General features: G+C 56.8%; 1 protein-coding gene across 3 annotated transcripts; it reads right to left on the bottom strand.

Annotated features, from left to right (window-relative positions):
* Positions 1–1,275: 1,275 nt before the first annotated feature.
* Positions 1,276–26,559, bottom strand: DBH (dopamine beta-hydroxylase). Of its 3 annotated transcripts, none has more exons than XM_054520859.2 (13): positions 26,223–26,559; positions 24,210–25,301; positions 20,931–21,077; positions 18,471–18,728; positions 17,337–17,513; positions 16,610–16,712; positions 12,955–13,121; positions 9,181–9,324; positions 8,681–8,719; positions 7,544–7,603; positions 3,889–4,016; positions 3,310–3,469; positions 1,276–2,300 (listed from the first exon to the last, which is right to left on the bottom strand). In XM_054520859.2, exons 2-13 carry the CDS (start codon positions 24,546–24,548, stop codon positions 2,169–2,171), a joined length of 1,854 nt encoding a protein of 617 aa, XP_054376834.2. In that variant the 5' UTR covers positions 24,549–25,301; positions 26,223–26,559; the 3' UTR covers positions 1,276–2,168. The 3 variants fall into 3 exon arrangements, with proteins under 3 accessions (XP_054376834.2, XP_054376835.2, XP_024108152.3); XM_054520860.2 differs by having other exon boundaries at positions 24,210–24,323; positions 26,223–26,558; XM_024252384.3 differs by lacking the exon at positions 26,223–26,559 and having other exon boundaries at positions 24,210–26,204.
* Between the last annotated feature and the right edge of the window lie 401 nt (positions 26,560–26,960).

Here is a 26,960-nt window from a genome sequence, read left to right as displayed (position 1 = left end):
TAACTAACTCAGGGTCACACAGCAAGGGCAGGAATAGCAACCTGGGCTGCTGGACTCACACCTCAATCATTCAGAAGGTGGGCGAGCCCAGAGTCCCTTTGGCTTGGGGCACGTAGGTCATTTTCAGGTAATAAAGCACTTCCCCTAAGCCTCCAAATAAGGAACTTATTTTAGATAAAATCCCCCACAAGGGTCCTGGGGAAATTCTTAAGTAAGCAAACAGAGGTTGAGCGTTCAGACACTGGAGTCAGACCTGGGGACACTTTGAGCTCCCCGGCTTACTCTGGGTGACCTTGGCACCTAACTTTAAGTCTCTGAGCCTCAGTTTCCTCCTCCATCAATGAAAACAGAAACTACATGGCTTCACAAGATTGCTACGGCTGTGCATAGCCTCAGTGTGGGGCAAGTGGCAGCTCTCAGTGACCACGGGGTTACGCTTATCTGGGTGTGGCAGGTGCGGGTGCTGCTGCAGCGGGGTCGGGGGGACACGGCTGCTGTCTCTGCAAGAGGAAGAGAATAACCAGCCTGAGAGCAAGAGAGTGAGTGGGGGGTGAGGTGGGGGTGGGGTTGTCGCTGTGGCAGGTTCCAGCGCTGGCTGGGATTCCCAATCACTGCTGCTCTTGGGCCCCAGGTGAGGTACTTATCTGGGAGTCTCAGTTTCCCTGCTCGAGATCGGCAGCTACAAGTGCCCCCCAGGTGTTTGAGCAGGACCCTGGGACCCTTCTCTGGGCTGGCAATTGGGTATGATCGTGGGAAGAGGCTTCTTGGGGCTGCTCCATGTCTACTGTCACCCAGGCTGTAAAGATGACAGAGGGCCGGAGCGGCTCTCCAGGCTGGGGCCTGGCATTTCACAGTGCTAGCGCCCTGTGACTTATGGGCCACAAGAAGCTGTGATTTATACAACGTGAGGCAGAGCTCCTGGGCTCGTGAGTTCCCTTCTGTGATGAAGTGCCTTGCAGAAGAAGCAGCCGCTTAGCTGATGCAGGGGGACTCCGAGGCCCATCCATCTCCCTCTCTCCCCAGGAGGCTGGGCAGCGTTTTGCTGAACTGGCTGAACACAGGCGCATCTGTTACTCTCTCCAGAAACCATCAAAGACCTGAACTTGTCCCTGAGAGGCAGCTCAGAGGGCAGGAAGGGGAGACCCACCCAGGCCAGCTGAGGCAGCTTCAGGACGCTCAGGGGGAAGCACTTGATACCACGCCTGGCACAGGGAGGAGGCTCGGAGCAAGCTTCTCTCTCCTGGAGCGACGGCCCGGAGTGCAAACATACCTACCTCCAGTGGGTGCCAGCCCAAGTGTGAGCTTTATTGGCTCATTAGCCCGCACGGCATCAGCCCCGTTTTCACAGATGAGAAAAGTGAGGGTCAGGGATGTGAAATGGCCCGCCCAAGGCACACTCCACTGAGTGACAGAACCACGCGGAAAGCACAGCCCTGACTCCACCCCGGCCTGTTCTGCGCTGGCCCCACCGCCAGAGAAGCAAGCTGGTGCTAATAATTCCACCCCCCGTGGAACCGGCGCCCAGAAGCCCCGCTGGATCTTTGCCGCCTCGTCTTTTGGTGATAGTTGTTGTCAGGGCTTCCCTTTAGGTGGGCGAAAATATCTGTTTACTCAGGAATGGAGCAATTTCCGAGGCGAGTCTCTAACTAGCTAAATGCCTGGTCCTGCCTCCGTCGCAGGGAAGCCGCCCACTGTGAAACACGAGCCACTCAGCAGGGAAATGTTTAAGCGGCACCTGCACCCGCCGCACACCGGGAGCAGCGGGGCAGGGGCGGGGGCGTTCCCGGTGATTCCACGCCCCGGCCCAGCATGGCGCCTGTCCCAGGAGCCTGGCCACACCCAGTGAGGCGGAACAGGGCTGGCGGAGGGCTGGACCCTGGACCACTGTGCAGGCTGTCCCTGCGCTGAGTCAGCCGGGTTTAAATGGACGAGGTCGTGGTCCACTCGGTCCAGGGTAGGTCAACAGGGCACCCACACCCTCTCAGCCATGCAGGGGAGCCTGGGGGAAGAAAGCTGGACTGGACCGTGGTCTCAGGCAGGGACGTGGTCTGGCCCCTTCATCCTGGGCGTGCAGGGCTGTTCCATGGGGATCGTCACAGAGTAGAGTGCACAGTGCCGGTGTGAGCCCACAGGGACAGCATGGAGGAGGGGGAGGGGTAGGTCCCCCCTCAGCCTTTGCCCCCACCAATGCTGACAATGGTGGGGCCGGCAGGGCTTTGGCCCTGGCTGGTGGGGCACTGTGGAGTGGGCTCTTCCAGTGTGGAGATGACCTTGGGCAGGGGCTGCAGGTTCCATTCACCCTGCAAGGAAGGGAGCAGGAGGTAAACTGAGGCTGGAGGGGCAAGATGGGTGGCTGCTTCCCCAGCCACTTCCCAGCCACTTCTTGGGTTCTTGCCCTCAAACTCAGTTTGTCTCAAACTGAACTCACTCTTCTCCCCCAAGTTGCTTTTTGGGGGTCCTCACCTCAGTAAATGCCCCCTCCTCTGGCTTCCCATTCACCTAGTCAGGAACCTGGGAGTCATCCAGGCCTCTCCCTGCCTCTGTCCCCACTCAATTTAATCATTCACCCTAATGTAGCAACCAGAGCCCCTGGCTGCAGGCTCTGATATTTTTTAGCTATCTCTTCCCCTCAAGGCTACACCAAATGCCAAGTTTTCAACCCCATCAGACGTCCACCCCACACTATTCTCAGCAAGCCAGTATTAGCCCTTCCTTCCCTTGGTGCTGAGGATGTTTGACTTAGCAGTTAATCCGGCTCCCAAATGCTTCTGGGAAGGATCTTCCTGGATCTCCAGGCTGCGGCACCTTATGCGACTAACTCTGCATAGGCCCTGGGCTCCTGACCGCAACCCTCTGGGCTCAGGATAAATTAGATGCCTTTGAATACCAGTGGGTCTCAGATAAGGAGGAAAAAACCAGCTCACAGCTTCAGACTGGTTCATTTCTCACCTTCCCCTCCCCCGGCGCTTTATTTTTAGGTGCAAGGGGCAGGTTAGTGCGCCCTGCTGACACCACCGGCATTTGGCATTCGGTACAGTGTGGAGGTGTCACCCGGAGAGGGTGCCTGCCCTCCCTTCCTTGCCTCGTTATTGGTGCTCTCTCTCTTTCTCTTTCTCTCTCTCTCTTTCTCTCCTCTCTCTGCTGGCTGTCTGTCTGTCTAGGCCCGTGTGTCACCACCTGGCACTTGCTCTAATTGTCTTGTGTGAGTGCTTTTGCCGGCAGTTTGGAGTGCAGGCCCGTCACCCCGCACTGGGGCCCCCCATGAGGCCTGCCCAACTGCATGCCCCGCGCAGGCCCATGGCAGCGTACCTGGAAACGGACGGCTGAGGACTTGTTGCAGTGCATGGAGATGGGCGCGAAGCTGTACAGGGCCTTCAGTACGTCGCGGTTGAAGGAGTTCCAGGGAACGGAGGTGAACTGCTGAGACACGGACGCCTGAGGGCAGGTGCAGACGTCCTCATTGTTGAACCTGGTGGGGACAAGGAACAGCCAGGCTGGGGAGCAGCCGATGGGCAGGGAGCTCAGTGGGCACCAGCAACACCTCCCTGCAGCTCAAGTCCTGTCCCTGGGGCGACCCTCCTGCCACCTCCTCCCCAGCCCCGCTGCCTCCGCCAGGCCACCCCAGATGCTGCCTTCACCAGCAACGGCTTCACCTCTCCTGTCACCTTGGCGGGTGGGTAATGGCTGCTCTGGGCTGGGTTGAGGAGGCTCTCAAGCCAAATCCAGACTCAGCAGGAAATGAGTGAGGGGAGGGGTGAGTGACGCCGCCACAGGTCTCTGCGCCTAGAACTTAGCCTGGACTCCTCCAATCTGCCCAGCCGCCTAACAGGCCCGAGGTTCTGTGTCGGGGTTCCCTGGGGGCAGGGAGCTTGTGCAGGGAGTCCTCACCTGTTGATGAGGTGGAAGTACCTCTGCAGGAAGCCGGCGTCCACAGCGCTCTTGCAGAGCTCCAGCTGCGTCTGGGGGTAGTAGTGCACGTAGTTGACACACATCTCCTCCAGGATCCCAAAGCCCCCCTGCAAGTTGGAGAAGAGCCATCAGCCCTGGGCCGTGCCATGCAGATGCTGCCGTCCAGCAGCTTTCGCCGCACCCACGTGTTCACTGCGTCCACTCGTCTGTTCACTGCACCGTGCCAGGCATGCTCTGGGCAACTAAGTCCCTGCCCTGACGGAATTGCCACCGTTGGCAGGAAAGACAGGCAGTGAGTGAGTCAACCAGGAAATTCCTATCAGGTACTGATGATGCTGTGAAGAAAAATGAAACGGGAGAAGCGGATGGGGTGTTATTGTGCCCATTTTATGGATTCAGAAACTGAGTCTCAGAGCGGGCAAGGGGATGCCCCGTGGTGGCCACAGCATTGGTAGCACAGCCTGAGTGGACCCAGCCTCCCAGCCATTGTCTGGAAGCTGTCCCTGTGACCTCCAGTGAGAGCCTAGAGCCAAGGACTGAAAGGGAGGCCCTTTCCACTGCAGCCCCGCCGCGCCCACCAGTCATTTCTCGAACGTGGCTTTGACGGGAGCAGGGACTCTAGAACACAGGACCATGACTAGAGGCCGCGACAACCTCCAGCCTCTCACGGCAACCCTACGGCCTGCCATCGCATGAGCGGGGCAGGGCAGGCGCCCTCTGAGTCCCCACTGCCAGCTTTAAGCCCCTCGCTGGGTTGCTGCTCTTGGAGCTGGTGACCGTGGAGCCTCAGCCACAGGAGGAAGAACAGCAGCAGCTTGGAGGAGCTGGGGCTGGAGAGAGCAAAGCTCCCCCGGCAGCAGCTCAGACCCCAGCAGGTCAGGGGCTGGGACATGACGCCCTGGCCACCCTTGCCCCTCCAGGCTCCCCGCTGTTTGTGAAGCTGCTGTGGGCCTGGGGATTTCATCTGGCTGGTGGGGAAGAAAGGCGATCTTTATGGCAGAACAAAGGGACTGGGCAAAGCTCAGTGTGGCACTTACACCAGCTGCCGCCCCTCCTTCCGTGCAGACAAAGAGCATGGGGCAGTTCTGCCCTGAGACCAAGCCTGGCACCTGTTGGCCAGGACGGGTTTTTGCCAGCATTGTTCTCTGGGCCAGATTCCTCCTTTCCCAGCTTTTCTCATCCATCCCGCCTGCATCAGATCGGGACGATAGCCCTCCTGTGTGAGTTCCTGTCCCTCCCCACCCTCCGCCGCCACAGACATCAAAAGGGAACTGAGTCTGACCCTGTGTAGGATCTGTTCTCCTCTTTCACCTGGGGAAGGAAATCGAATTTCAAAGGCCGCTGTGTCTTGGATCAGCAGGCAAGGGCTTGTCAGAGCGTGAGAAGCTCAGGTCCACCTGGGGAGCTGTCCTCCCCTTTGATCCCACCTGGTGCTGTGATGTAGCCACTGCCAAGAGGAGGGCATGGGCCGGGGAAGCCGCAGAACTGCCTGCCGGGACACTGGCACTGAGGGCCTCAACCTGAAGAATGGGCATCTGAGCTGTCAGTGGTGCTTACCAGGCCTGGCAGCCCTGAACGCCCTGGGACGTGGCGTCAGTTCCGCCGCCGTGAAGCCAGGTTGGGCAGGGAATATGCAGTCTCCTCGCTGGATGCCCGGCAAGACCCTCCCATCCCTGGCCCCGGGGCTGCGCCTGCAGAATGGGGCCGATGCTGGGGCCCTGCCTGGGGTGTTCCACCTGCAGAGCCCTGTGTGTGTGAGCTCACTCAGTCACTGCACAGGTGCTTAGCCGAGAGGCGGCAAAGTCGGGGTTGGCACCTTCACCCATACCAGCCCTGCCTCCTGTTCGCTGTGTGGCCTGAGTGGCTGGACCTCACTGTGTCTTCTGGTGGGATCTGCTGAGAGGTCTCAGCAAGGCTTGGTATGGTTAGGATGAGTTTATTAGAGCAGTGCTGAGCTGTGGCAAGCACCCGACATCAGCCACTGCTGTGATATACTGAGCACCTCCTCTAGAGAGAATAGAGGACTGACAAAGCTGTCCTGCCCCCCACCCTGAGTGTGTGATCAGGGACCTAGGACACTTGTCACCTGAAATCCAAGGGGGACAGGAAGGGTGTGGTAAGAGCTTTGAGGCACAAGGCCCTGGGTCAAATCCCAGCTCAGCCGTCTATCAGTTGTGTGACTTTGGTCAAATGCCTGCCCTCTCTGAGCCTTTATGGCTCACCTGTGAAAATACAAACACTGTCTGGGTGCTATGGCTCATGCCTGTAATCCCAGCATGAGGGATTACATGAGGAGTTCGAGACCAGCTGGCCAACATGATGAAAATCCATCTCTACTAAAAATACAAAAATTAGCCAGGCGTGGTGGCGGGTGCCTGTAGTCCCAGCTATTCAAGAGGCTGAGGCAGGAGAATCGCTTGAACTCGGGAGATGAAGGTTGCAGGGAGGTGGAGGTTGCAGCAAGCTGAGATCGCGCCACTGCACTCCAACCTGGGTGACAGAGCGAGACTCCGTCTCGACAAAAAAAAAAAAAAAAAAACAATGGCAGTCTGGGCTCAGTAAACATCAGGTGAATCCACACTGGATTAAAACACAAAGAATAGGGCTGTAACATGGAACTGAGTTCCTGGCGCTGAGGGGTGTCGGGGTAGCTGTAACCCAGGTCTGCTCCCCTTGAGCCACACAATTCACAGGATAGTTATTGGAGACCACCATGGTTACCGAAGCAGCTGGCACAGATGCACTGGCAAGGTGGCCCATTTGCCAGGACAGCCCTGGCTTGTGCCTGGGACCCAGGTAATTGTGAACAGCATCCCCTTTGGCTCCCGGAAGCAGCCCTGCTGCGTGATGAATCACGTGGCTGCCCGTGTCCTGGTGCTGCCTGCATACCCAGCCTTGAAGATGGATCTCTCCAGTGCAGATGCTCCTTGAACTCTGCAGTGCAGCCAGAACGCATCCTCGGCTGACGCTCACCCTGCCTGACCCCCACCCATGTCTCCACCCTCTCCTCCTCTCCTTTCCATCCTGAGAATGTTCTTGGTCCTCTGGGCCTTCCCGCGCGCAGCTCCTGCGCAGAGCCTGCCTTCACCTCCGCCCTCTCCCCTGGGCTCCATGTGACGGCCACATTTCTGACGAGGCCCTCCCAGGTCCCTGTACCTCTGGCTCCTCAACCTGGTTTTTAAATTTTTATTTTGTAATTTTGTGTGTTGTTAGCAGCAGGTGCTCCAGGCCTGTCTCCCTGGTGCATCTTGAGCTCCACGGGACAAAGGTCAACCTCTTGTCCTACAGCTTCTCCCCACACCAGCCCCGGGTGCTGAGAAGCTTCCAGGTGTGAGTGCTTCTCAACCTTGAGCAGGGGTCAACATCCGCTGGGAGCTTGTTAAAACATGGATTGCCCGATGCCACCGCCCATGTCTCTGACTCAGTGGGCCTGGGGTGGCACCCAGGAGGTTGCATTTATCCCAAGATCCCTGGTGATGCTGCCACTGCGGGTTCGGGGAGCTGAGAATGACTGGCTTATTGCGGGGATGAGCCCGTGCCCTAAGTGAGGAGTCAAGACCTGTCCTCCTTCCTCAGATGGCTCAGGCTGAACACTCGCCCTGGGCAGGTGCAGGGGGAAGTGGGGGTGACTTACCACTGTGGCCAGCTCCCGGTCTTCCGTGTTGTACGTGCAGGACGTGATGAGCACATCTCCCTGAGGAAAAGCCAACGTGACCATCAGCACCTGCTGCCTGGCGTTGGCAGGTGCTCAAGGCCCCGCCCCCATGGGACCACGCCACTGTGCATGCCACGGCACCTCTGGGGTACAGTCCCTGTCGTCCACTACAAGGAGCCCAGCAGATTCATGTGCGAAGGTCACAGGCTGAGTGTCCCCGGGGAAGCTGTAAACCATCAGCTCCTGTGACCCAGTGGGTCACAACAGGGCCAGGGCCCGGGCCAGTGGGGGTGCAGGCTGGTGGGTCATGACACATCTCAAGGGACTTGGGCAAGTCCCCACCGAGGCCTGGGCTTGGCCTTCTGTGGGATCAGGGCTCTACTGCTTGCCTTAGTGCCCTCATCTCCCCCAAACACTCTCGGGTTTGTGGTCGGCCCATCAGGCTGAGGACACGTGTTGCCTGGGAGTGTCCTGTCTGCTCCCCCCTTTCCGACGTCTCTCCATGAACTCCCAAATGAGTCTCTCCATGAGGCAGCCCAGCCCAGAGCCACCCACAGGCACCCTCCCCCTGCCCTGGATGACTCTCCCTCCCCCCATCACTTTGGGTGTCCCTCTCCTTCTGGTGGCACCCCCCAACCCTCTCAGCCACCCCAGCTGGTGGCAGTGAGCGGGACAGCCTCCCTGCTGGTGGCAGTGAACGGGACAGCCTCCCTGCTGGTGGCAGTGAGCGGGACAGCCTCCCTGCTGGTGGCAGTGAGCGGGACAGCCTCCCTGCTGGTGGCAGTGAGCGGGACAGCCTCCCTGCTGGTGGCAGTGAGCGGGACAGCCTCCCTGCTGGTGGCAGTGAGCGGGACAGCCTCCCTGCTGGTGGCAGTGAGCGGGACAGCCTCCCTGCTGGTGGCAGTGAGCGGGACAGCCTCCCTGCTGGTGGCATTGAGCGGGACAGCCTCCCTGCTGGTGGCAGTGAGCGGGACAGCCTCCCTGCTGGTGGCAGTGAGCGGGAGAGCCTCCCTGCTGGTGGCAGTGAGCGGGACAGCCTCCCTGCTGGTGGCAGTGAGTGGGACAGCCTTCCTGCTGGTGGCAGTGAACGGGACAGCCTCCCTGCTGGGCACTCACCGGATGGACTGACACGACCTTCTTCAACATGCGGATCTCCTGGGGCAGGCAGAGCCAAGGGGTGGGGGGAGAGGAGACCTCAGAGAGCTGCAGACCGGACCCCCGGCCACGGTGTCCTCCCTCAGGCCTCCCTGACCTCTGGGGGTGTCCATTTTGCCGCAGCCTCTACAGTGGAAGCCAGGGCCGGCTAAGTGTGGCTTCTGGCCAGCGTAGATTCAAACCAGAAGGTGGTTATCCAAGACCAAGATTGACGTGACCAGAGGGCTGCCTGGGTCTCCCGAATCCCACCACCATCTGCCACGTGCCAGAGGCCCTCCCTACGATCAGACACCAGACACCCAAGCGGGGAGCACAGGCCACATCGTGGGGGCGGGTGGGGCTGGCCCAGGAGAAAGAAGCCAGCCTGGAGCCATCCCTATGGTGTCAGGAGACAGTAGGCCCAGCAGGTCGTGTGGTGGCCGGGTGTGGGGGCGGGGCAGGGGTGGGGCACAGGTTCCTACCTGGAAGTGAGGGCTGTAGTGATTGTCCTGGTTCACGATCTCCCACTCCCGGCCGTCCCGGACTAGCACTGTGACCACCTTTCTCCCGGTCAGGTGTGTGTGGAGCTGAGAGGCGAAGATGTGAATCCCGGAGGGAGGCAGTGCCTGTGGGATCGGGGGGCTGCAGTGTCAGGGCTTGACCCCCGAGGGGACCCTTCCGTCCATGGCCAGGACCCGGTAAGGAGCAGCCACCCTGGGCAGTTTGCTTCCCTGGAACACTTGCATTTTCCAGGTCTTTCTCCCCGGCCAGGTTAGAGCCAACATCAGAAACCTCACGGGGAAGAGCAAGGTGGCCGCAACAGCCCCCGGCTCCCAAAGAAGCAGCCCCCAGTCCCGCTCAGGAGCGACTTTCTTTCCGAGTCCTTCATCCTCTCCTGAGCCCCTGAAGCCTGACAGGTTCATCTTCACTCAGTCAACAGGCCTTTAAGGCGAGCCCCCCGTGGACAGGGTGTGGCAAAGCCACCAAGCTGAGCAGCGCGTGGTCTCTGTGCTCAAGGGCTTGCCGTCCAGGGAAAAGCAAGTGGCAGAAGGTGGTACTTGGCAGGTGCCCTACGTGCTGCGCCGAGCAGGCCCTTCAGCTGCCCTGCAGTGTGGCTTCCTTTCAGCTTCAAAGCAGCCAAGGCTGCGTTTTCCCTGTGCTCAGCATTACCCCATGCTACAGCTGGGAGCTGTAGCTACAATTGGAAGGTGGTCATCCAGGACCAAGATGGCTGTGACCGTGGGGTGCTTCAGCTGGATACTCTGAGGCTGCAGGCTGGCCTCGCAGGAAAGATGGCAGCCCTCACATCAAGAGGTCTTATGCCATCACTGGGGCATGAGAGAATCTTCCAGAAAACGAAAGTTTTCTCTAACCTAATGCTAAGTTTTCTTAGATAGAAAATGCATTTCCATGGCTGGGCATGGTGGCTCATGCTTGTAATCCCAGCACTTTGGGAGGCTGAGGCACATGGATTATTTGAGTTAAGGAGTTTGAGAATAGTCTGGCCAACATGGTAAAACGCCACCTCTACTAAAAATACAAAAATTGGCCGGGCATGGTGGCATGTGCCTGTAATCCCAGCTACTCAGGAGGCTGAGACAGGAGAATCACTTGAACCCGGAAGGCAGAGGTTGCAGTGAGCCAAGATTGTGCCATTGCACTCCAGCCTGGGCAACAGGAGGGAAACTCCGTCAAAAAAAAAAAAAGAAAGGAAGGAAGGAAGAAAGATAGAAAAGAGAAGGAAGGAAGGAAACAAAGGAAAGAAAGAAAAAAGAGAGAGAGAAAGAAAGAAAGAAAAAGGAAGGAATGAAAGAAAGAAAGAAAAAAAAGAAAAGAAAAGAACACGTGTTTCCTGAAATCGAGCATTTTCTTTGTGAGTCAGTTGTTCTTTTGCCCACCCGCTGCCAGGCTCTGCCCAGTTTGTTCATGTGGTCAGCAGGTCCCAGAGCTCGAGGTCCCAACAGCCCCATCCCTGAAGGTCCCAGATGGCTGAGCTTTTTAGGACTCACTTTCGCTCCTTCCCTTTCGCTCCCAAGCAGCAGCCACCCTTGACCTTGCCGTCGCCTATAGCTTTGTGTCCCTTGCAATGGCTTGAGGGGCCATCGTGGGCCAGGCCTGGGAGCCCAAAGGGTCCCAATGACCCTTTGGCCCCCAGAGGCCGACCCTGGCCCAGAGATGCCGGGTGTTGGCCAGGTGGAGGGAGGACTACACTCTTCTGGGCACTCTGGTCCATAGCAGCACTCTTGTCTTGGCCTGTCTATTTCACTGAGATAGCTAGACTAGGCCGGATTTTGGCTGCAGAATTTGTGCCCCTCTTTTATCTGCTAAAGGAGAGACAAGACTGAACATTCTCATTCTGTTACTTAAGGTAGTGGAGGACTCTTGCAAGGGGAGGCGGGTCTGCATTCCTGAGGCTGGAGAGAGGCATTCTCATGGTCAGCAGTCAGTGGGATCAAAGGCCCCAAGGCCCTGCAAGGGGCAGTGAGTGCTGCCTGGCCGGAAGCCGCTCCTCCCCATGAGCCCTGGCCAAGGTGCCTTTTACATGGGCCCACGCTTCACCAGTGGGAGCTCTAGGGAAGTGGGAGAGAGTGTCCACCCCCGTCTGGGACAAAAGGAGCTGATTTCCTGCCGGAGACAATGGGTGCCGTGCCGGCCGAGAGCTCTGTCTCCCTTCATCCTTGAGGAACCTTTGCTTGGAAGACTGGGACGCTCTGGGGGCTCACCCACATGAAGAACAAATCCCAATCGACCCGTTTACTAGGAAGGAAAATCCACTATAAACCTCATTACAATGAAATCTGCTGTCACGGCCACAGCTTTCAAAGTCAGACAGACTGGTATTTGAATCTTCACTCTGTATGACTGCTGGCAGTGTGATCCCAGCAAGCCTCAGTCTCCCCATCTGTGAAATGGGTACGTCAACACTTACTTTGCAGGTCATTGTGAGAAGTAAAGCTACCGCATAGGAGGAAATGTTTGTAACATATACACAAACTATGAAATAACATCCATCATATAAGAAGAACTCCTAGAAACCAACAGTAAGAAAAACAAACCACCTACTGGCAAAATCGAGCACAGGAATGAACAGAAAACAGGAACAAATGGCCAAGAGGCAGAGGAAAAGATCCTCAAGTCCACAAATAGAAAATTCAAGTTAAACAACACTGACATGTCTTCCTCCCAAATGACAGAAAATATTTACAATATTAATAATCCAATGGGTCAGTAAAACCGGGCACCCTCTCGTCCTGTGTGTGGGAGGAAGCAGCAGATGGGCTTTCTGAGGGGCATTTTGCAAGATTTACTCAAGGGAATGCTCACATCTCTGAGCAGCAATTTCACGCCTAGAAATCTACATGAGAAAACGGTTTCCTACATAGACAAGGATTTTCCGGAAGCTTCTTTCTATTGGTGAAAAGTTGAGAACAGCCTAGACACTGATTGATAGGGAGACAGTTCAGCACAGGCTTGGACCAAGATAGGAGAAGCAAAGGAGGAGATTTTAGTAGTCACTCCCTGAACTCACCAGAAGCCAAGGACAGGACCTGCTGTTGGCTCCAGTCTAAGTGCCAACCTGTGCCTCCACCCAGCGTGCACAGCCCTGAGGACGGGTGCTCCCTGAGATCCTGTACCCGGCACTTCATTTCCTCACCTAGTCCTGCCCTGGTCAGGTGCATGGTGAAAACCCCATCCTGTGGAATACTATGCAGCAATAAAAAGGCAAATCACCAGAAAAATGCGTCCCATTTGTTGAAAAATTTGTAAACTATTCAATACGACTTTTTAAAAAACACAAAAGGTTTCTAACACCTGCAAGGGCTTCCTGAAACACACAGGAAAAAGGTCTGGAAGGACACAAAGAGCCAACAAGTGGACATCTCAGGGGAGGCGGCAGCGGATGAGGGGAGCATTCTCTTTAGCTGCAGTGCCTGCGCTTTTCAGTGGCAAGTGCATGTGTGTGTTGCTTACATAATGAAAGCATATTTTAAAATGCAGCGTGTGGAAGCCTGGCACGTGGGTGTGGACTACTGGGAGCCATGGTTATTGCTGGAGAGGGAGGTGCATACACACACAAATGGCCTCTCGGCAGCAGGGCTCCCTTGCATACAGAAAAGAGGGAGGACCGCAGGGGGATTCAGGGTCAGGGGAAACCAAAGCTGTGCCTGCTACCCTTCGTGGGCCACCACCTGCCAGGCCTCCACTGGGGGACGTGGGAGGAGGGAGGGTGCAGTGTCGGGCCCAGCCCCACTCACCAGCTGGGTGCACTTGTCCGTGCAGTAGCCAGTGAGGTCAAAGGCGGTCTCCCGTGGTGGAATGGCCATCACTGGTGTGTACACCAGTCCCAGCTCCATGATCCCCGCGTTGAAGCGCCGCAGCTTGGCTGTGTAGTACAAGCGGATGCCTGAGGAGTCTTTTCGTCCTGGGAGAAGGTGGGATGGATGGAGGTGAGCGGTGAGTGGAGGCCCTCTCACTTCCCCCTGCCGACAGATTATCCCTATGACCCCAGCCACCTTCAGCCAGGAGGCAGGGCTGGTTACCCCCCATCTGCTCCCACCTGCTAGGCAGACCAAGAGCTGGCTGTCTTTGTTTCCACACCTGTGGATGCCAGGCAGCTCGCAAGATCAATTAACGCAAACAGGCTACACTCACTGGGAAGAAAGAGCTGCTGTTTCTATGAAAACTAGTTGAATGCTATGGAAAGATGTGATCAAGGTGAGCCACTTAAAGCCTCCATGGAATCAGGTGCGAGTGAGATGCTGCTGATAGACAGAAACTCATAAACAACTTGGGTTCTGTGCTCAGATTGTTTCATAAGTGCTTTGATGTTCTTCCACGTTCAAAGGAACCTAAGCTGGAAATCAGCCTCCAGGACGGTGACAACCTGCAGGGTGTGGTCTGGGCAAAGAAGAGGGCATGGAACTCCCATCTGCCGATGGCACAGAAGAGCCCTGGCCCTGCGTCAACGCTGGGTAAGTGTGAGTGTATCTCTGTGTTGAGGTTAACAAGAAGCATTCAAGGAGCACATCCTCCCAGCAGCCCCCACTTTTACTACTTTGATTTATGTCCTGCAGACCCAAGGAATCCACCTGCCAAGCTGACATCTCAGGAACAATTTGAGTGAGAATGTGGCACCCCCAGGAGGAGGGCCAGCGTTGCAGGTCTAGCCCCTGTTCATGCACAGCCCCAGGTCCCGCTTGGTCAACAGCGTGCTGTGTGCTCTCAGATGACTAGCTGTCCCTTTGTGAGCCTCAGCCCACTGTCAAGGGCCTCTTCCAAAGGAATAACATGGTGCTTCTTCCAATCACAGAGACTGTGTCTCCTGATTATAGTGTGGCCACACTTGTTGGTTCTCCTTGCCGTTTGCTAATTGGAGAGTCCCTGAAGCTCCCTGGGCCAGCCTCCCAGCGGTCACATGAAACTGATGATCAGAGGTCCAGGGGGCCGGGCACGGTGGCTCACGCCTGTAATCCCAGCACTTTGGGAGGCCGAGGTGGGTGGTCACCTGAGGTTGGGAGTTCGAGACCAGCCTGACCAACATGGCGAAACCCTGTCTCTACTAAAAATACAAAAATTAGCCAGGTGTGGCGGCACGCGCCTATAATCCCAGCTACTCGGGAGGCTGAGGCAGGAGAATCGTTTGAACCTGGGAGGCGGAGGTTGCAGTAAGCCGAGATCGCGCCATTGCACTCCAGCCTGGGTGACAGAGTGAGATTTCGTCTCAAAACAAAAAACAAAAAAACAGGTTCAGGGATGCTAGCACCCACTGGAACATCCTCACAACCAGGCATCATCCAGGTAGCCCCACCGTTCCTGAAACTCCAGGAGTCAGCAGCCAGGCTCTGAGTACGGGCTGGGCTCATGGTTGGGGGAGGATCTAAAGGCCTGGCCCCATGCCCCCGGATGCATGGTGGACATGGCGGGGTGGTCTGGAGGGGCTGTGCAGCAGGAGGCTCTGCCCCCTGGGTTATGTATAGGAAAGGGATGTCAGGCGGCAAGGAGTGTGAAATTGACAAGGGGTTTTAATTCACAGGGAAGAGGCTTCTGATGAAGATTAAGTAAACAAACAAACAAACAAACAACAACAACAAAAAGATATAAAATCCTAGTCACAAGAAAAAAATTAATGGGCCAGAAAAGCAGTCAGGACAGACACACAGCCAGGTGACCAGTGCTCACTTCGAAACCAGGAGCCGGGAGCTGGGGGGTGGTTTCAACTTCTTCATGCTTTTCTGTTCTCCATCTTCTCACCAGTGTGCATGCATTGCCCTTTCTGATCAAACAAACTAAGAGGGTGGTACAGATACTAACATCTTCCCTGGGTGCTAAAAATGCTCTAAGCATGACCTATCCCTTTCACGGGAGTTTTGCACGGGGAGAATCATCAGCGCTATTTTAAAGATGAAGAAACCGAGGATGGAGCCTGAACTGAAGACTCCACAGGGCTGGGAAGTGGCCAAGCTGAGGTTCAAACCCAGGGCTGTGGACTGGGGTGCAGGACACTTTCAGGGGGCCCAACCATCTCCCAGCTTGTTGCCTTTAAGATGAGGCCAAAACAGTTCCTCTTGCCTCTGCCTTCTTCCCTCGACACCCCTACACCATCCAAACTCAAACGGCTCCTGTATCTCCAGGCTGATTACATCAGAGGATAATAATAAAAAGGGTGTTGCAATTGGTTAAAATTCAGATGGGGATTAAATCATGAAATAATTGTGGGATTTTGATATTTATAGAAAAGCAGCCCATCTCAAGATGGGTGAAGTGACAGGAGCGTCCTTATATTTGGCAAAGGATCCATAAATACAACCAGATAATCATGAAGAGACAGACTTCCCTGATGCTTAAGGAGTTTTCAAAAATCCATTTGCTTTCAGGGTTTAAATGAGCAATAAATCCTGTATCATGCTAAGGCCCAAGCTGACTTATACCCTTCTCTGTGCGTGTGGAGATAACTCCAACAGTGGCGGAAGGTATTACTTATGCAGCCAGGAAAAAAAAACCCACAGGCGACTGTTAGCTGAGCACAGCCCCGTGCCCACAGCAAGTTCTGTGCGTGAGCCTTTCCCAGCTTCACAATAGCTGTGGGAGGTGGGAGAACAGGCAGCGGGTGAGGTCATCCACCCAGCGTCCCCAAGGTGGTGAGGCACAGCCTAGCACCTATCTCTTAGGCCACTTCTGCGTGTTGCACAAATGAAAATAAGAAGCACCATTCAGAGAGAGAGAAAAAGTGTGTGCATGTGTGTGCTTCTGCGTGCGTATGTGTACGTGTGTGTGTCCATGTGTGCATGTGTGTGCGTATGTGTGTCTATATATGGTGGAAGATGCTGGTGCAACAGAGAGGGAAGTACTTTTTTCAGCTTCTGAGACAGCGTCACCTGGCCTTGCCATGCTAAGAGCTGACCCTGCTCACTCCACCCTCAGGTATGGGTGATCCAACAGCAGCTGCCCCCAGCTCCCCTTCCCGTACCTGCACTCCTGCCTGGCCGGAGCTCCTGTGTCCTGGAATATGCCCTGCTTTACCACCTCCCTGTTTATGCACACACCCCTCCCTGTATTTGGAACTTGGCATCTGGCAGCTTCCCTTATGAAAATTCTCCTTGTCCTTTCCCCTGGGATGCACAGTGCTGCGCCAATGGCAGCCAGTATTAAAGGGACGAGGAGGGAGGTGTGGGGCCACTGCCGGGCCCTGGCGAAGCTGTGAGCAGTGAGCCCCTTGAGGTCCTGTCCCTGGGAGCCCACCACAGCCGTGGAAGATGGACAGTGGATGAGGCAGACGCAAGGGCCTCATGCCAAGAGGAGCTGTACAGCAGGGGCGCCATGCTGGGCAGACGAAGGGTGGGATTTTCTCACTGGCTCAACACAGCTGAGCCCTAGGGCTTCTGAGGGGAGGATGGCAGCAGAGCCCCCTACCTTCTATCACCAGCGGGTTGTGGTAGTGAACTTCCAGGCGGAGATATCTGGAGGACCCAGGGCCCCCGAAGGCAAGGCCGGCTTCCTCTGGGTAGTAAAATGCCTGTGTGGGGCAAGGTGTCAGACAGATGGGTGTGTCCTGAGAGGGTCCCAGGTCTGGACAGGGGCAAACCCAGTCAACTGTTGGGGCCTGAGCTTCAGGGGTGGTGGAGGGGCACAGCAGGATTAGAGCGACGCTTCCTCCTGACAGGCAGCTCATTAAATGCCCCAGGAACATCCTGTGAGACTCGGGTCAGGGAGCTGGGGAGAGGAGCTGGTGCCTAGGGCTGAGCCTTCCCCCAAAACCCCTTCTCTAGACGGGTTTAAGAGCTGGGGAGACCCCCATCGTCTCAGCCTGTGGAGGCCTCAACACTGACCCCACCACCAGCCAGCCCTGGGACCACTCTGTGCACAAAACCCTGACTCCAGTTGGGAAACAGAATCAGGACCCACTGAGGGCATAAGGTCCTGGGGCACTTGCGTTTCTGTGGAAAATTTAAAAAAGGTGGCATTTCAGACATCACAGAGGCGAGGGGGCCACCTCAGGCCTGGCCCTTCTGGTGGCCTCGTGAGCCCCCTTAGGAGCCCCTTCTTGGAGCCTCTGAGACGGTGAAGCTGGGGAAACAGAGGTGTGGGGACGCCCGGGGCCCAGGCAGGAGACACCATGTTGGGGTCGCAGGGCACGCACCTTGGCGCCCAGGGCCCAGGCGGCCAGCACGTGGCGGCAGTAGTTGAGGCGGTCGGGTTTCATCTTGGAGTCGCAGGGCCCGCTGAAGTGGGGGACGTTGTCCATCTCGGGGGCGCACTGGAAGACTTCCATGTGGTGCACGAGGGCCTCGTTGCCCTCGGTGACGATGGGCTCGTACTGTGAGGAGGCAGCCCCCTGAGCCTGGGAACCGGCCGCCCACCCTCCCCTCCCCAGCAGCCCTCCTCCGTGGGCTTCCGAATGCCCATCTGTAAAATGGGAGGGATGATCCAGACAATTTCAGGGGCACTTCTGGGGTTCACAGCCTTGAGGTTGGAGCCACCAGCCCAGAAAGAAATCCCGTAGACAGCTCCAGAGTGAAGGAAATGAGGTTCGTACAGGCCATTTCCTGCCAAGGCAGGGACAGGACGCAGCCGTCCTCATGCATATGGGGCCATGGCCGGGCCAGCTCCTGCAGCTCCAGTGGGACGCAGCCGTCCTCATGCATATGGGGCCATGGCTGGGCCAGCTCCTGCAGCTCCAGTGGGAGGCAGGGCAGCCCTGAGGTTAGAGCCCGGGCCCAGAGCGCACCTTCAAGGCCGTGCCCCTTCCTGCTGTGTGACCCCGGACACTCAACCTCCCTGGGCCACACTTCCTCTGCTGGAAACTAGGGGCTCTTGTGATGAAGGAGGGATCACCTCACCCCTCCCCCAGGGCCAGCGCATAGTGGACACTCGACAGCTATCGCCTTTGCTATTCTCTCTTCCCCGGGCGGGTGTTCGAGAGCAAGTGAGTTCTAACTTGAGCTGCTTTTTCATGAAGGGGGAGGTGGCCTGGCAGACAGACAGCAGTTCCAGTCCCAAGGAAAGATGCAGAAGTCAAGATGTTGGTCGCTTTGGTCCAGGCGGGGAAGTGGGAGCTCAGAGGCCCTTTGAGGGTGGGGGAGTGAGCAGAGTGATGGGGAAGCCAAGACCACTCGCTGCTCCTGCGGGACTTCAGGCAGGTGCCTGAGGTTCCGGTGATAAGAGGACACCTGGTCCAACCAGGACTGTGGACAGCTCTCCAGGGTCAGTGATATCCCAGGCCCGGGAGGAAGGCAAGGCTGGGCGAGGACCTCGGCCCTGGACCCACACGTACCTTGATAATGTGGTGCCGAGAAAAGCCCTTTGGAAGCTCCTTAATGTAGCACCAGTATGTGGTCTCCTGGCTGGGGATCTGGATATTGGGAGCTTGGACCTCCATGGTGTACGTGTCTGGGGGCAACTCCGGTTCGGGGATATTGGGCTTCAGGAGCTGCACCCTCTGCAGCCCCGTCTGCAGGCCTGAGCCGTTGATGGCCTCCAGTGACCGGAACGGCTCCTCCAGGATCCCGTAGACCAAGTGGACAGTGCCGTCCTGCAGCCGAGACGGGGCTCAGTTGGTCACCCACTCAGAGCCCCCAGAGTTGGGCTTCTGAGGGGATGCCACATCCCTGCCCACCCACAACTACCAGGTGACACACCTCACTCTCATCTCTGTGAATAAGGGACCCTTGAGGCTTGCATGGCCCTGGCTGGGGCCAAATCCTGGGCTGACGACCCCCAGGATCCCCTGTTTGCACCAGCCATCAAATACTTTTCTCTTCTAAACACATTCTACCTACGTTCACTTAACATCCATTCAACCAGTGACTACTGAGCCCGCCGTGAGCCTGTGTGGCCAGAACATTTGTTCCCTCCACCAACCCCAAGGTCACTGGGGACTGGGTGTGGGGGATCATTGGTCAGTTCAGCAGCCCAGCCTGAGGATTCAGTACCCTCTATGAAGGGAAGGAACCACCTGGGGCTTGCTGATGGTCACACTGAGCTGTGGAGCCACGCTATATTATGTAGTCACCACCAGCTTGGCAGGAGAGGACCAAGCAGCCACAGAAAGCTCCGTGGATCTACATGGTGCTGGAGGCCACAGGCAGACTCAGGAGGCAAGATATGGGGCTGGCTTCCTCACATGCTGTCATGAATGGAAACGGGGATCGGGTGTGGAAAGTGCCTTTCGTAGCTTTCTGGGCACTCCACAGTGCAGACCCATGTGGGTGGCTAATTTGCTCTTTGAGTTTGTGGAAAGCCGGTGGGCCGCCCTGTGCAGAGGACGCCCAGAGCTCCAGGCAGAGGCCCCTATACCTGGCCTGGAGTCTCTGGGCTGAGCACACACAGGCATTGGCCTCCCCTGTGAGGTGCTTCCGGAGGGTTCTCTGCTCACCCTTGCCTTGTCCACTGGGAAGCAGGGTAAGGGCTCAACAACCTCCTGGAAGAACACCTCTTCTGGCACCAGGTCTGCCCCAGCACACCCCGAACCCCTGGGTACATCCACTCCCTGCCTCTGGGCCTCAGTTTCCTCATCTGACAATCAGCCAGCTGTTCTGTTTTCTTAGATTCTGTATTTGTCTATTTGCCATCTATTAATGGATTGCAGGCTCAAACAGATGGCCAGAGTTGTTTACACCTGCCCTGCCCTCCAACATTCACGCGTGTGTGAGAATCATATTCCCAACCCTCCAACCCATCCCAAGCCCATATCCCTAGCCATCTCCTCCACCTGACTCTCACATCCCAGGCCAATATTGCCCCAGCCCTAAATCACCCTAGGGCCAGGAACCAGGCAACTAGAGACCACCCCAGCCACCCAGAACCCACCAGAATTGTCCAAATGAAGCAACTTCCCTGCCCTGCCTGGCCTTTCCCATGGAAACCCCAAGAAAGCTCTCCCCTAGTTCCTGCATCTGCCTTCTGACCAAACCCAGGGTTCCGCAGGTGGCCCTGCAAGGCACAGGTGCCCCTTCTCTCAAGAAATGCAATCAATCTTTCGATGGCACTGGCCTCCCGTGTGGTCACTCAGCTGCGCCCATGATTAAGACCTGGCACTAACTGCCAGCCCAGGTCACTGCCACACCAAAGGATTATTTGCCCAAGACAAAAGGTGTCAGGTGTGCTGGAGTTAAAAGGGTTTTGTCTTCAAGGACAAGGTGGGTTGCTTTCCCTAAGAGGTTGGGGGGCTCTTAGAGCAACATAAGAAGCCTATGGGTTTTGCAATGTTTTATGGCTCCCATGAACTCCCAGACAGAGTTGGTCAGGCCGTACAGATCATCTAGTTCCCATCCCCATTTTACAGATGGGCAAAGTGAGGTTCAGAGGAGGAGGGGAGCTGTCCCGAGCCTCACAGCGAGCTGGCGACAGGGCCGGGATGGAAAGCCAGGCCACCTGGGTTCCAGAATCCCACCTGATGGTTAATAGGACCAGGAGGAGAGAGACATCCAGGAGCAAGGTCTAGTCCAATGGGAGAGGCTTCAGCACAAGTCCCGAATCTAGAAACCATGTCAGCTACGTGTCGGCAAAGAGCTGCTTCTTTGAGAGCTCAGGGGCGATAGCAGAGCTAGACCATCCTAAGTGCCTTGGCCCCACCACTGCCTCTGGCCATCCTCCTTGGCTTTCTCTCTGTCATAGCTGGCCAGGCCCGGGCCCCAGACTTATCAGGGACAGGAAAGGTACCATGACATTGGCACAGGATGGCAGCATGGTACACGCAGCCACGCCCTCCTGGGTGCTCGCGGCCACCCCTTACCTCAATGAGGTAATCCTTGGGGTCACAGGTGCCAAAGGGCCTCTTGAAAAGCAGGGTCAGGCCTTCTGGGGTCCTCTGCACCTGCAGCAGCTGGTAGTCCTGCTGGGAATCCAGGTGGATCTGCCCCTTCTGGTCACTCCAGGCGTCCTGCAGAGACAAGCACTGGGCTCCAGGCATGAAGGAGCCAAGCTGGGCCAATCCACAAGGGAAGAGGGCATTCCCCGGCAGAGCTCCGCATTCATCGCCGGCTGAGCTGGGGATGCCGGGCCTCAGTCCCTGTGGATCTGAGGGTTCTGCCTGGGGTTGGGGTTTCACTCACACCTTCTATGTCCATTTCTGCCTGGAGGCAGTGGAGTTGAGCCCCGACAGTGGAGTCGGTTCCTCCTCTGCAGCCAGGAACCAGGGCTCTCACTTGCCAGCAGGTCACAGGTTCTGTTAGCCATGGGGATTCCCAGGCCTGGGGGGCTGGACACTGAGCTTCTTAAGAAGATGCCTGAGGCTCCCAAGTCCTCATCAGGACTGGGAACAATGCCTCAGACCAGTGCTGCCCACATTCATGCAGGCAGGAGAGTTGCAGAGCCTCAGAAAGGGAAGAGCTGGGAACAGGGCGGGACGTGAACAGAAAGGGAGAGAGAAACCAGGGTGCCACATCTAAGGTGGTGATTGATAGCAGGTGCCCACTCTGCACTGGCACAACCCTGAGAACAAGCACCACTTTATTACTCTATAAATACATGTAATTTTGGATTTTTTTTTTTTTTTTTGAGATAGGGTCTCGCTATGTTGCCTAGGCTGGTCCTGAACTCCTGGCCTCAAGCGATCCTCCTGCCTTGCCCTCCCAAAGTGCTGGAATTACAGGCATGAGCCACTACACCCAGCCTGAAGCACCACTTTAAACCCTGCAGCCTAGGCATTGTTCCCCTCACCTTAGTCCCAGCCCTGCTTGGAGAAGGTAAACTGAGGCCCAGGGAGGTATTGGACCTGCTGCATTCTCCCAGGATGCTTCCTGGGATCTGGATCGGTGACCTCTGCCCTCCTCGCCTCTGGCTGCTCCCCTTGCCCTGGGCCCTAAGGGGCAGGGACACGGTGGCCCCAGGCCAAGTCACAGGGAAGAAGACCACCAGGGGGACCCACTGAGAGACAGCGAGGAGCCTTCCCCGACAAGCAGGCTGCCCTTCGTACTCAAGAAGGGCCCTTCTTGGATTCCACATTTGTCTATTTGACATCTATTAATTGATTGAAGGCTCAAACAGATGGTCAGAGTTGTTTACACCTGTCCTGCCCTCCAACATTCACGCGTGTGTGAGAATCATATTCCTAACCTTCCGACACACCCCAAGCCCATATCCCTAGCCGCCTCCTCCACCTGACTCTCACACCCCAGGACAATGTTGCCCCAACCCTAAATCACCCTAGAGCCAGGAACCAGGCAACTAGAGACCACCCCAGCCACCCAGAGCCCACCAGAATTGTCCAAACGAAGCTGCTTCCCTGCCCTGCCTGGCCTTTCCCATGGAAACCCCAAGAAAGCCTCGGGCCCTTGGCCTTAAGGACTTTGGGTTGTGTTTCTTTTTAATCTTACATTCACGGGTAAAACATCTTTTCTTCATTTCCTTGAGAAAAAAGAAATCTGCAAAAGATACTGCAAAACTTTCCCTAGAGAAAAAAGCCACGCAATGCAACCCTGCTGGGGACACCGCTGGTTTGCCGAGAGACTCATTTTAAACAGAGGCAGAAAGTTCGCCTGTGATATTTCAGCTGGAAATCAAGAAGATATTAGTTGAACATATTGCTTAGGGAGGAATAACAAGGCTGACATTTGTTTTCGTAGGAATTTGTTGTACAAATTAACCTTGCCAGTGCATGGAAAGGCAAAGTCACCTGGTTTCCTCTGGCTTTCCTAGCAGCCAGGAAATGCAGGCAGGGGGGACACCGCCCCAGAGAGGAGCAAACGCTCCTGCATTCAGGGTGCGTCATGGCAGAGGCTTGCAAAGAACTCCAAACTGTCAGCAATGGGGTTCAGCTGCTCCTCCAGACGGCTGACGGCCCAGAATCAGGGCTGTCCCAGGTCTTTCTTGGCTGGAACCTGAGCCAGAGTGTCTTTGTGCACAGGAATCTGTGCAGCCTCATGGGTCAGAGCAGGGCCCTTCCCAGGCAGCTCCACCCATCCTACCTGGGTGGCCCTAAGCCTCACTAGTGACACAGGCAAGCGCCTCCTGGCTGAGTCTTGGGAATTGGAGGGTGCAAGCTCAGCTCCAGAAACAGCAGCCACCATCTGCGCTCATGAATTCACAACACCCAAAAAGGCAGAGAGGGACTGTCTGCCCCACCATCCCATGGTGAGACCAAGGCGCAGAGCTGGAGCCGGCCACTCCGCACAGACACAGCTCCCCTGCTCCAGCTCTGCACTCCCAGATAAAGCGGGCACCTCCTGACTTTGGAAATAAAACTTTTTGTCACTCCTTTGTGTGTTTCTGTGGAGAGAGTTGGGTTTCATCCACAAAGAAGCCCTGGTGGCCAGTCCCATATTAGAAGGAAGGCGGGAGCAGGACCCATTGTAGGCTGTGGGCTCGCCCACTTCGGGGACCCCCTGCAGCTTGTGGAAGGGCCTAAAGTCCTCTCCAGTTTGAAGGGAAACTTTTCCCCTTTCTCCACCCTGTGAAACAAGAGTGGAGGGAAATTTGGACGGAAAGGAGTCAAGAGCCCATCCTAACAGTTTTGGCTGAACCCTGTGGGGCTTGTTCGACACCTGTGGGTGGGGGCAGGGTGTCTACACCTGCTCAGTCGGTCTATGGGTACAAGCACAGTAGGTCAGGCTGGATCCCATGGGTGCACAGGCCTCATGCTGTGCCTGGCCATGCGCCACCACCTGACCCACATCAGTGGGCATGTGTGCTCTGGGGACGTGGTACTGGGCATTGTTTACAGGGCCGAGGATCGTGGGGTCTGTGATCACGCACGTATGGTGTGGAGCGGCATGAGTCTGTGTGGTGTGTGCGTCCTCTGTGTATAGTTCCATTCCTTGGGATTACTGGGTCCCGTGATTTGGGGTGGGCAGTCAAGGACCACGGAAAGCATGTCTTTCCTATTTTGTCCTCAAACTGAGATTCCCATGATGCCCAAGCTCGGGGTGCAGACTTGGCTCAGAGCAGAGTCAACTTAAACACTGAGAGGTGACAGAAAAACTTTCTGGGTTAAGGAGGGTGAGTGTAGAAAGACGGCCAGATAGGGTGCCGGGTCGGGAAGGGTTTGGAGAGATGGCAGGGAGGAGAGACTCACCGCAAAATAGGCAGTGTCCCCATCGGTCCAGAGCACCACGAGGTCCGCATTCTCAAGCTCGCCACGGTCGGACATCCCAAACAGGACCCCAGCCTTGAGCCTCCGCACCAGGAGCTGGAAGTGGATGGCCTCCTGGGTGTAGCTGACATTCCATGAGAGCTCCAGGGACCCCTCGGGGTCCAGGGGGATGTGATACGGGAGGGGGCTCTCACGGGGAGCCGAACCCTGCAGTGCGGCCACCAGGATGACCAGGAAGACGGCCACTGCTGTGCTGTACATGAACGCTGCCTCCCGCACGCTGGGGCCGGGCAGGCTGGCCCAGCGACTGAGGGCAGGCATGGCTGGGGTGAGCTCTCTGGTCCCACCTGGCCATTTATGTCCCGGTCCTGAATGGGGTGGGTCCAGGCAGCACGGGTAATCACATTTGTCTGGTGGGGAATTCAATTGTCCCTCCCACGAGCTTGCGCCCCAGGCCAAGCACTCTGCCTGCTGCCCTCCTCTAATTGGCACTAATGACACATGGACGTCATCAGTGGGAGTTGAAGCAGACAGGCGGATGCTGTCCCTTCTGAGATGGCTCTGAAGAGCTGTCCCAAAAGCAGATGCCCCCTGCAGCCAAGAGGCCTTTCAGACGCCCTCTGGCCAGGCACCGGCTGACTGCCTCACAGGCTGTCTGGCCCAGTCCCCAGTGGGATGGGGTCTGCGCCACCTCCACCCACGGATGAGCAGACTGAGGTCCGAGGAGCTGCTCCAGGCTGACCAGTGAAGGATAGGCCCATAGCCACTGCAGGCCTGGCCCAGCGAGCAGAGCCGTTTGTACAATACTAGCAGGTGGGCCCATTTCAAACCAAAAATAAGACAATCTCCAAATAGTCCCTGTGTTTAGACACTCTCTCCATGGCCTGCTGTTCCCACTTTTGTCTCCTCTCAATTTTCCCACAGTCTCCAGCTGGTACCACTGCTGCTCCAGAAGGCGCGAGAGCATCATAGGGAGTGGGGGACATGGGCGTGGGGCGCATTGCTGGGGACAGACGGAGCTGGAGCTGCACAGGGGATAGGCAGGCTGCAGGGTGCACTGCTGGGGGTGACAGCCTTTAAGGAAAAGAGGGTGAGTGACAGGCCTGCTCCCCTGTCTCTGAAGCTCCCAAACCCACAGCTTCCTCTTGCCCAGAGCAGATCTGGCCTGAATTTGAAGCCTCTCAGGGCAGCTGGCCGCAGCCCTGCTTCTCCCACACCTGCCACAGGACCTTTGCCGTCATCCACCCATGGGCCCAAGGGTCAGTCTCACCACGGCACCTCTCCCTCCTGTCCTCTCCCACAAGTAGACTGAGGGCAGCTGCCTCCAGGACATTCTGCTTGATCCCTCCAGCTCCACCCCCCAGGCTGGGTTGACAGATCTCTCCAGCTGGACTAGAAGCTATCCCTCCTCCCTAGCCTCCTCCCTCCCTTCCTTCCTCTTTCCTCCTCTTGTTTCTCGTCTCTCTGGAGAAACCCAGAATCTAGCCTTAGGGGCACATTAATGTTATAGGCTGACAGCGACATTTAAGTCCTCAAATACCCATGACGGCAGGTCTGGAGGCTGCTTCAGCTCTGAGCTCTGTGCTGCAGAAAGGAATGACTGTGTCTTTGCATGAACATGAAATTTGGAGAAAGTGCCAGCCTTCTCCTGGCCCTGGCAGGCGGTGCTCTCTGCCCCACAGTGGCCAGGCCATCCTGCAAAGCCAAGCTCAAGCCATGAGCCCCTCCCCACTTACTGCACCCAGAGGGGCACCATTCACCGCCACCCACAGCCCAGGCAGGTGAGGACCAAGTGCATAAGCACCTCTGCAAGAGTGTGGCATTGGTGTGAAATTGACTCCCAGGCCAGGGGAAAGACACTCTTGGGAGTTCTCTGCTGAGCCTTGGGAAAGGTCTCAGCCTCCGAAGGCCTGGCTTTCCCATTAGGACATGCCACCTCCGTTGCCTGAGAGCACCTCACCTTCATGCCTCAGATTATTTCCAAAACCTCCTCACCTGTGCCACGTAAGCAGGTGACTGCTGCATCCTGGACATTCACTCTCGGGATTGGGGAGCGGCCACAGCGAGCCGGTGATATGAAGAGCCTCCAGAGTGGGCAGGCACCGGTGTTCCCAGCACGGGATAACAAAAGCCAGCAGAGGCAGAGGTGGGGGTCACGGGCTCCACAGCACACCCAGCTCAGGGGCGAGCCCTCCCAGCAGCCTGGTGGCCACCCAGGTGGCTCCAGCTAGACAACAGGCTAAACGAGCACCAGCTGGGGCCTGCGTTGTGGGAAGGCGGGCACCTCTTTCCCCTCTGGGGTATTGAGGCCCCAGGCACCCCTCCTGCTCCTCCGGGGTCAGAGCTCTGGGGTCACATCCTGCTCCGCCCTCCTGAATGTGGGGTCAGAGCTCTGGGGTCACATCCTGCTCCGCCCTCCTGAATGCGGGGTCAGAGGTCTGGGGTCACATCCTGCTCTGCCCTCCTGATGCGCAGCTGGCGTCCTCAGAGAAGCACTTTCCAACCCAGCGCCTCCTCCCCATCTACAGACAGAGGAAGCTGGATGACAAGGACAATTGATCCCTCCAGCTTCCTTCAACCCAGTGGTTCTGTGGAGTGAGAGGCAGTGAAGAGCCCCTGCTGCTGCCAGCCCTCGGACGGCTCAACACACCTCCCGGCCTCGCTCCTCTCCTGGATATGCCAAAGACCCACAGCTGCTGGGAGCTCTAAGGAGGGACGGCAGGTGCGGTCTCG

Source organism: Pongo abelii, chromosome 13 (genome assembly GCF_028885655.2).
Source record: "Pongo abelii isolate AG06213 chromosome 13, NHGRI_mPonAbe1-v2.0_pri, whole genome shotgun sequence".
In the NCBI taxonomy this organism is placed as follows: Eukaryota; Metazoa; Chordata; class Mammalia; order Primates; family Hominidae; genus Pongo; species Pongo abelii.
This window is presented reverse-complemented; position numbering and strand designations above follow the sequence as displayed.

Bases quoted from the DNA above. Each gene is read 5' to 3' on its own strand.
- DBH (XM_054520859.2), bottom strand. From the start codon at position 24,548: ATGCCTGCCCTCAGTCGCTGGGCCAGCCTGCCCGGCCCCAGCGTGCGG. The intron at 17,514-18,470 runs GTACGTGTGGGT...GCCTCCTCACAG, and splicing joins CTCGGCACCACATTATCAAG to TACGAGCCCATCGTCACCGA. The intron at 3,470-3,888 runs GTGAGGACTCCC...TGTCCCCACCAG, and splicing joins TACTTCCACCTCATCAACAG to GTTCAACAATGAGGACGTCT.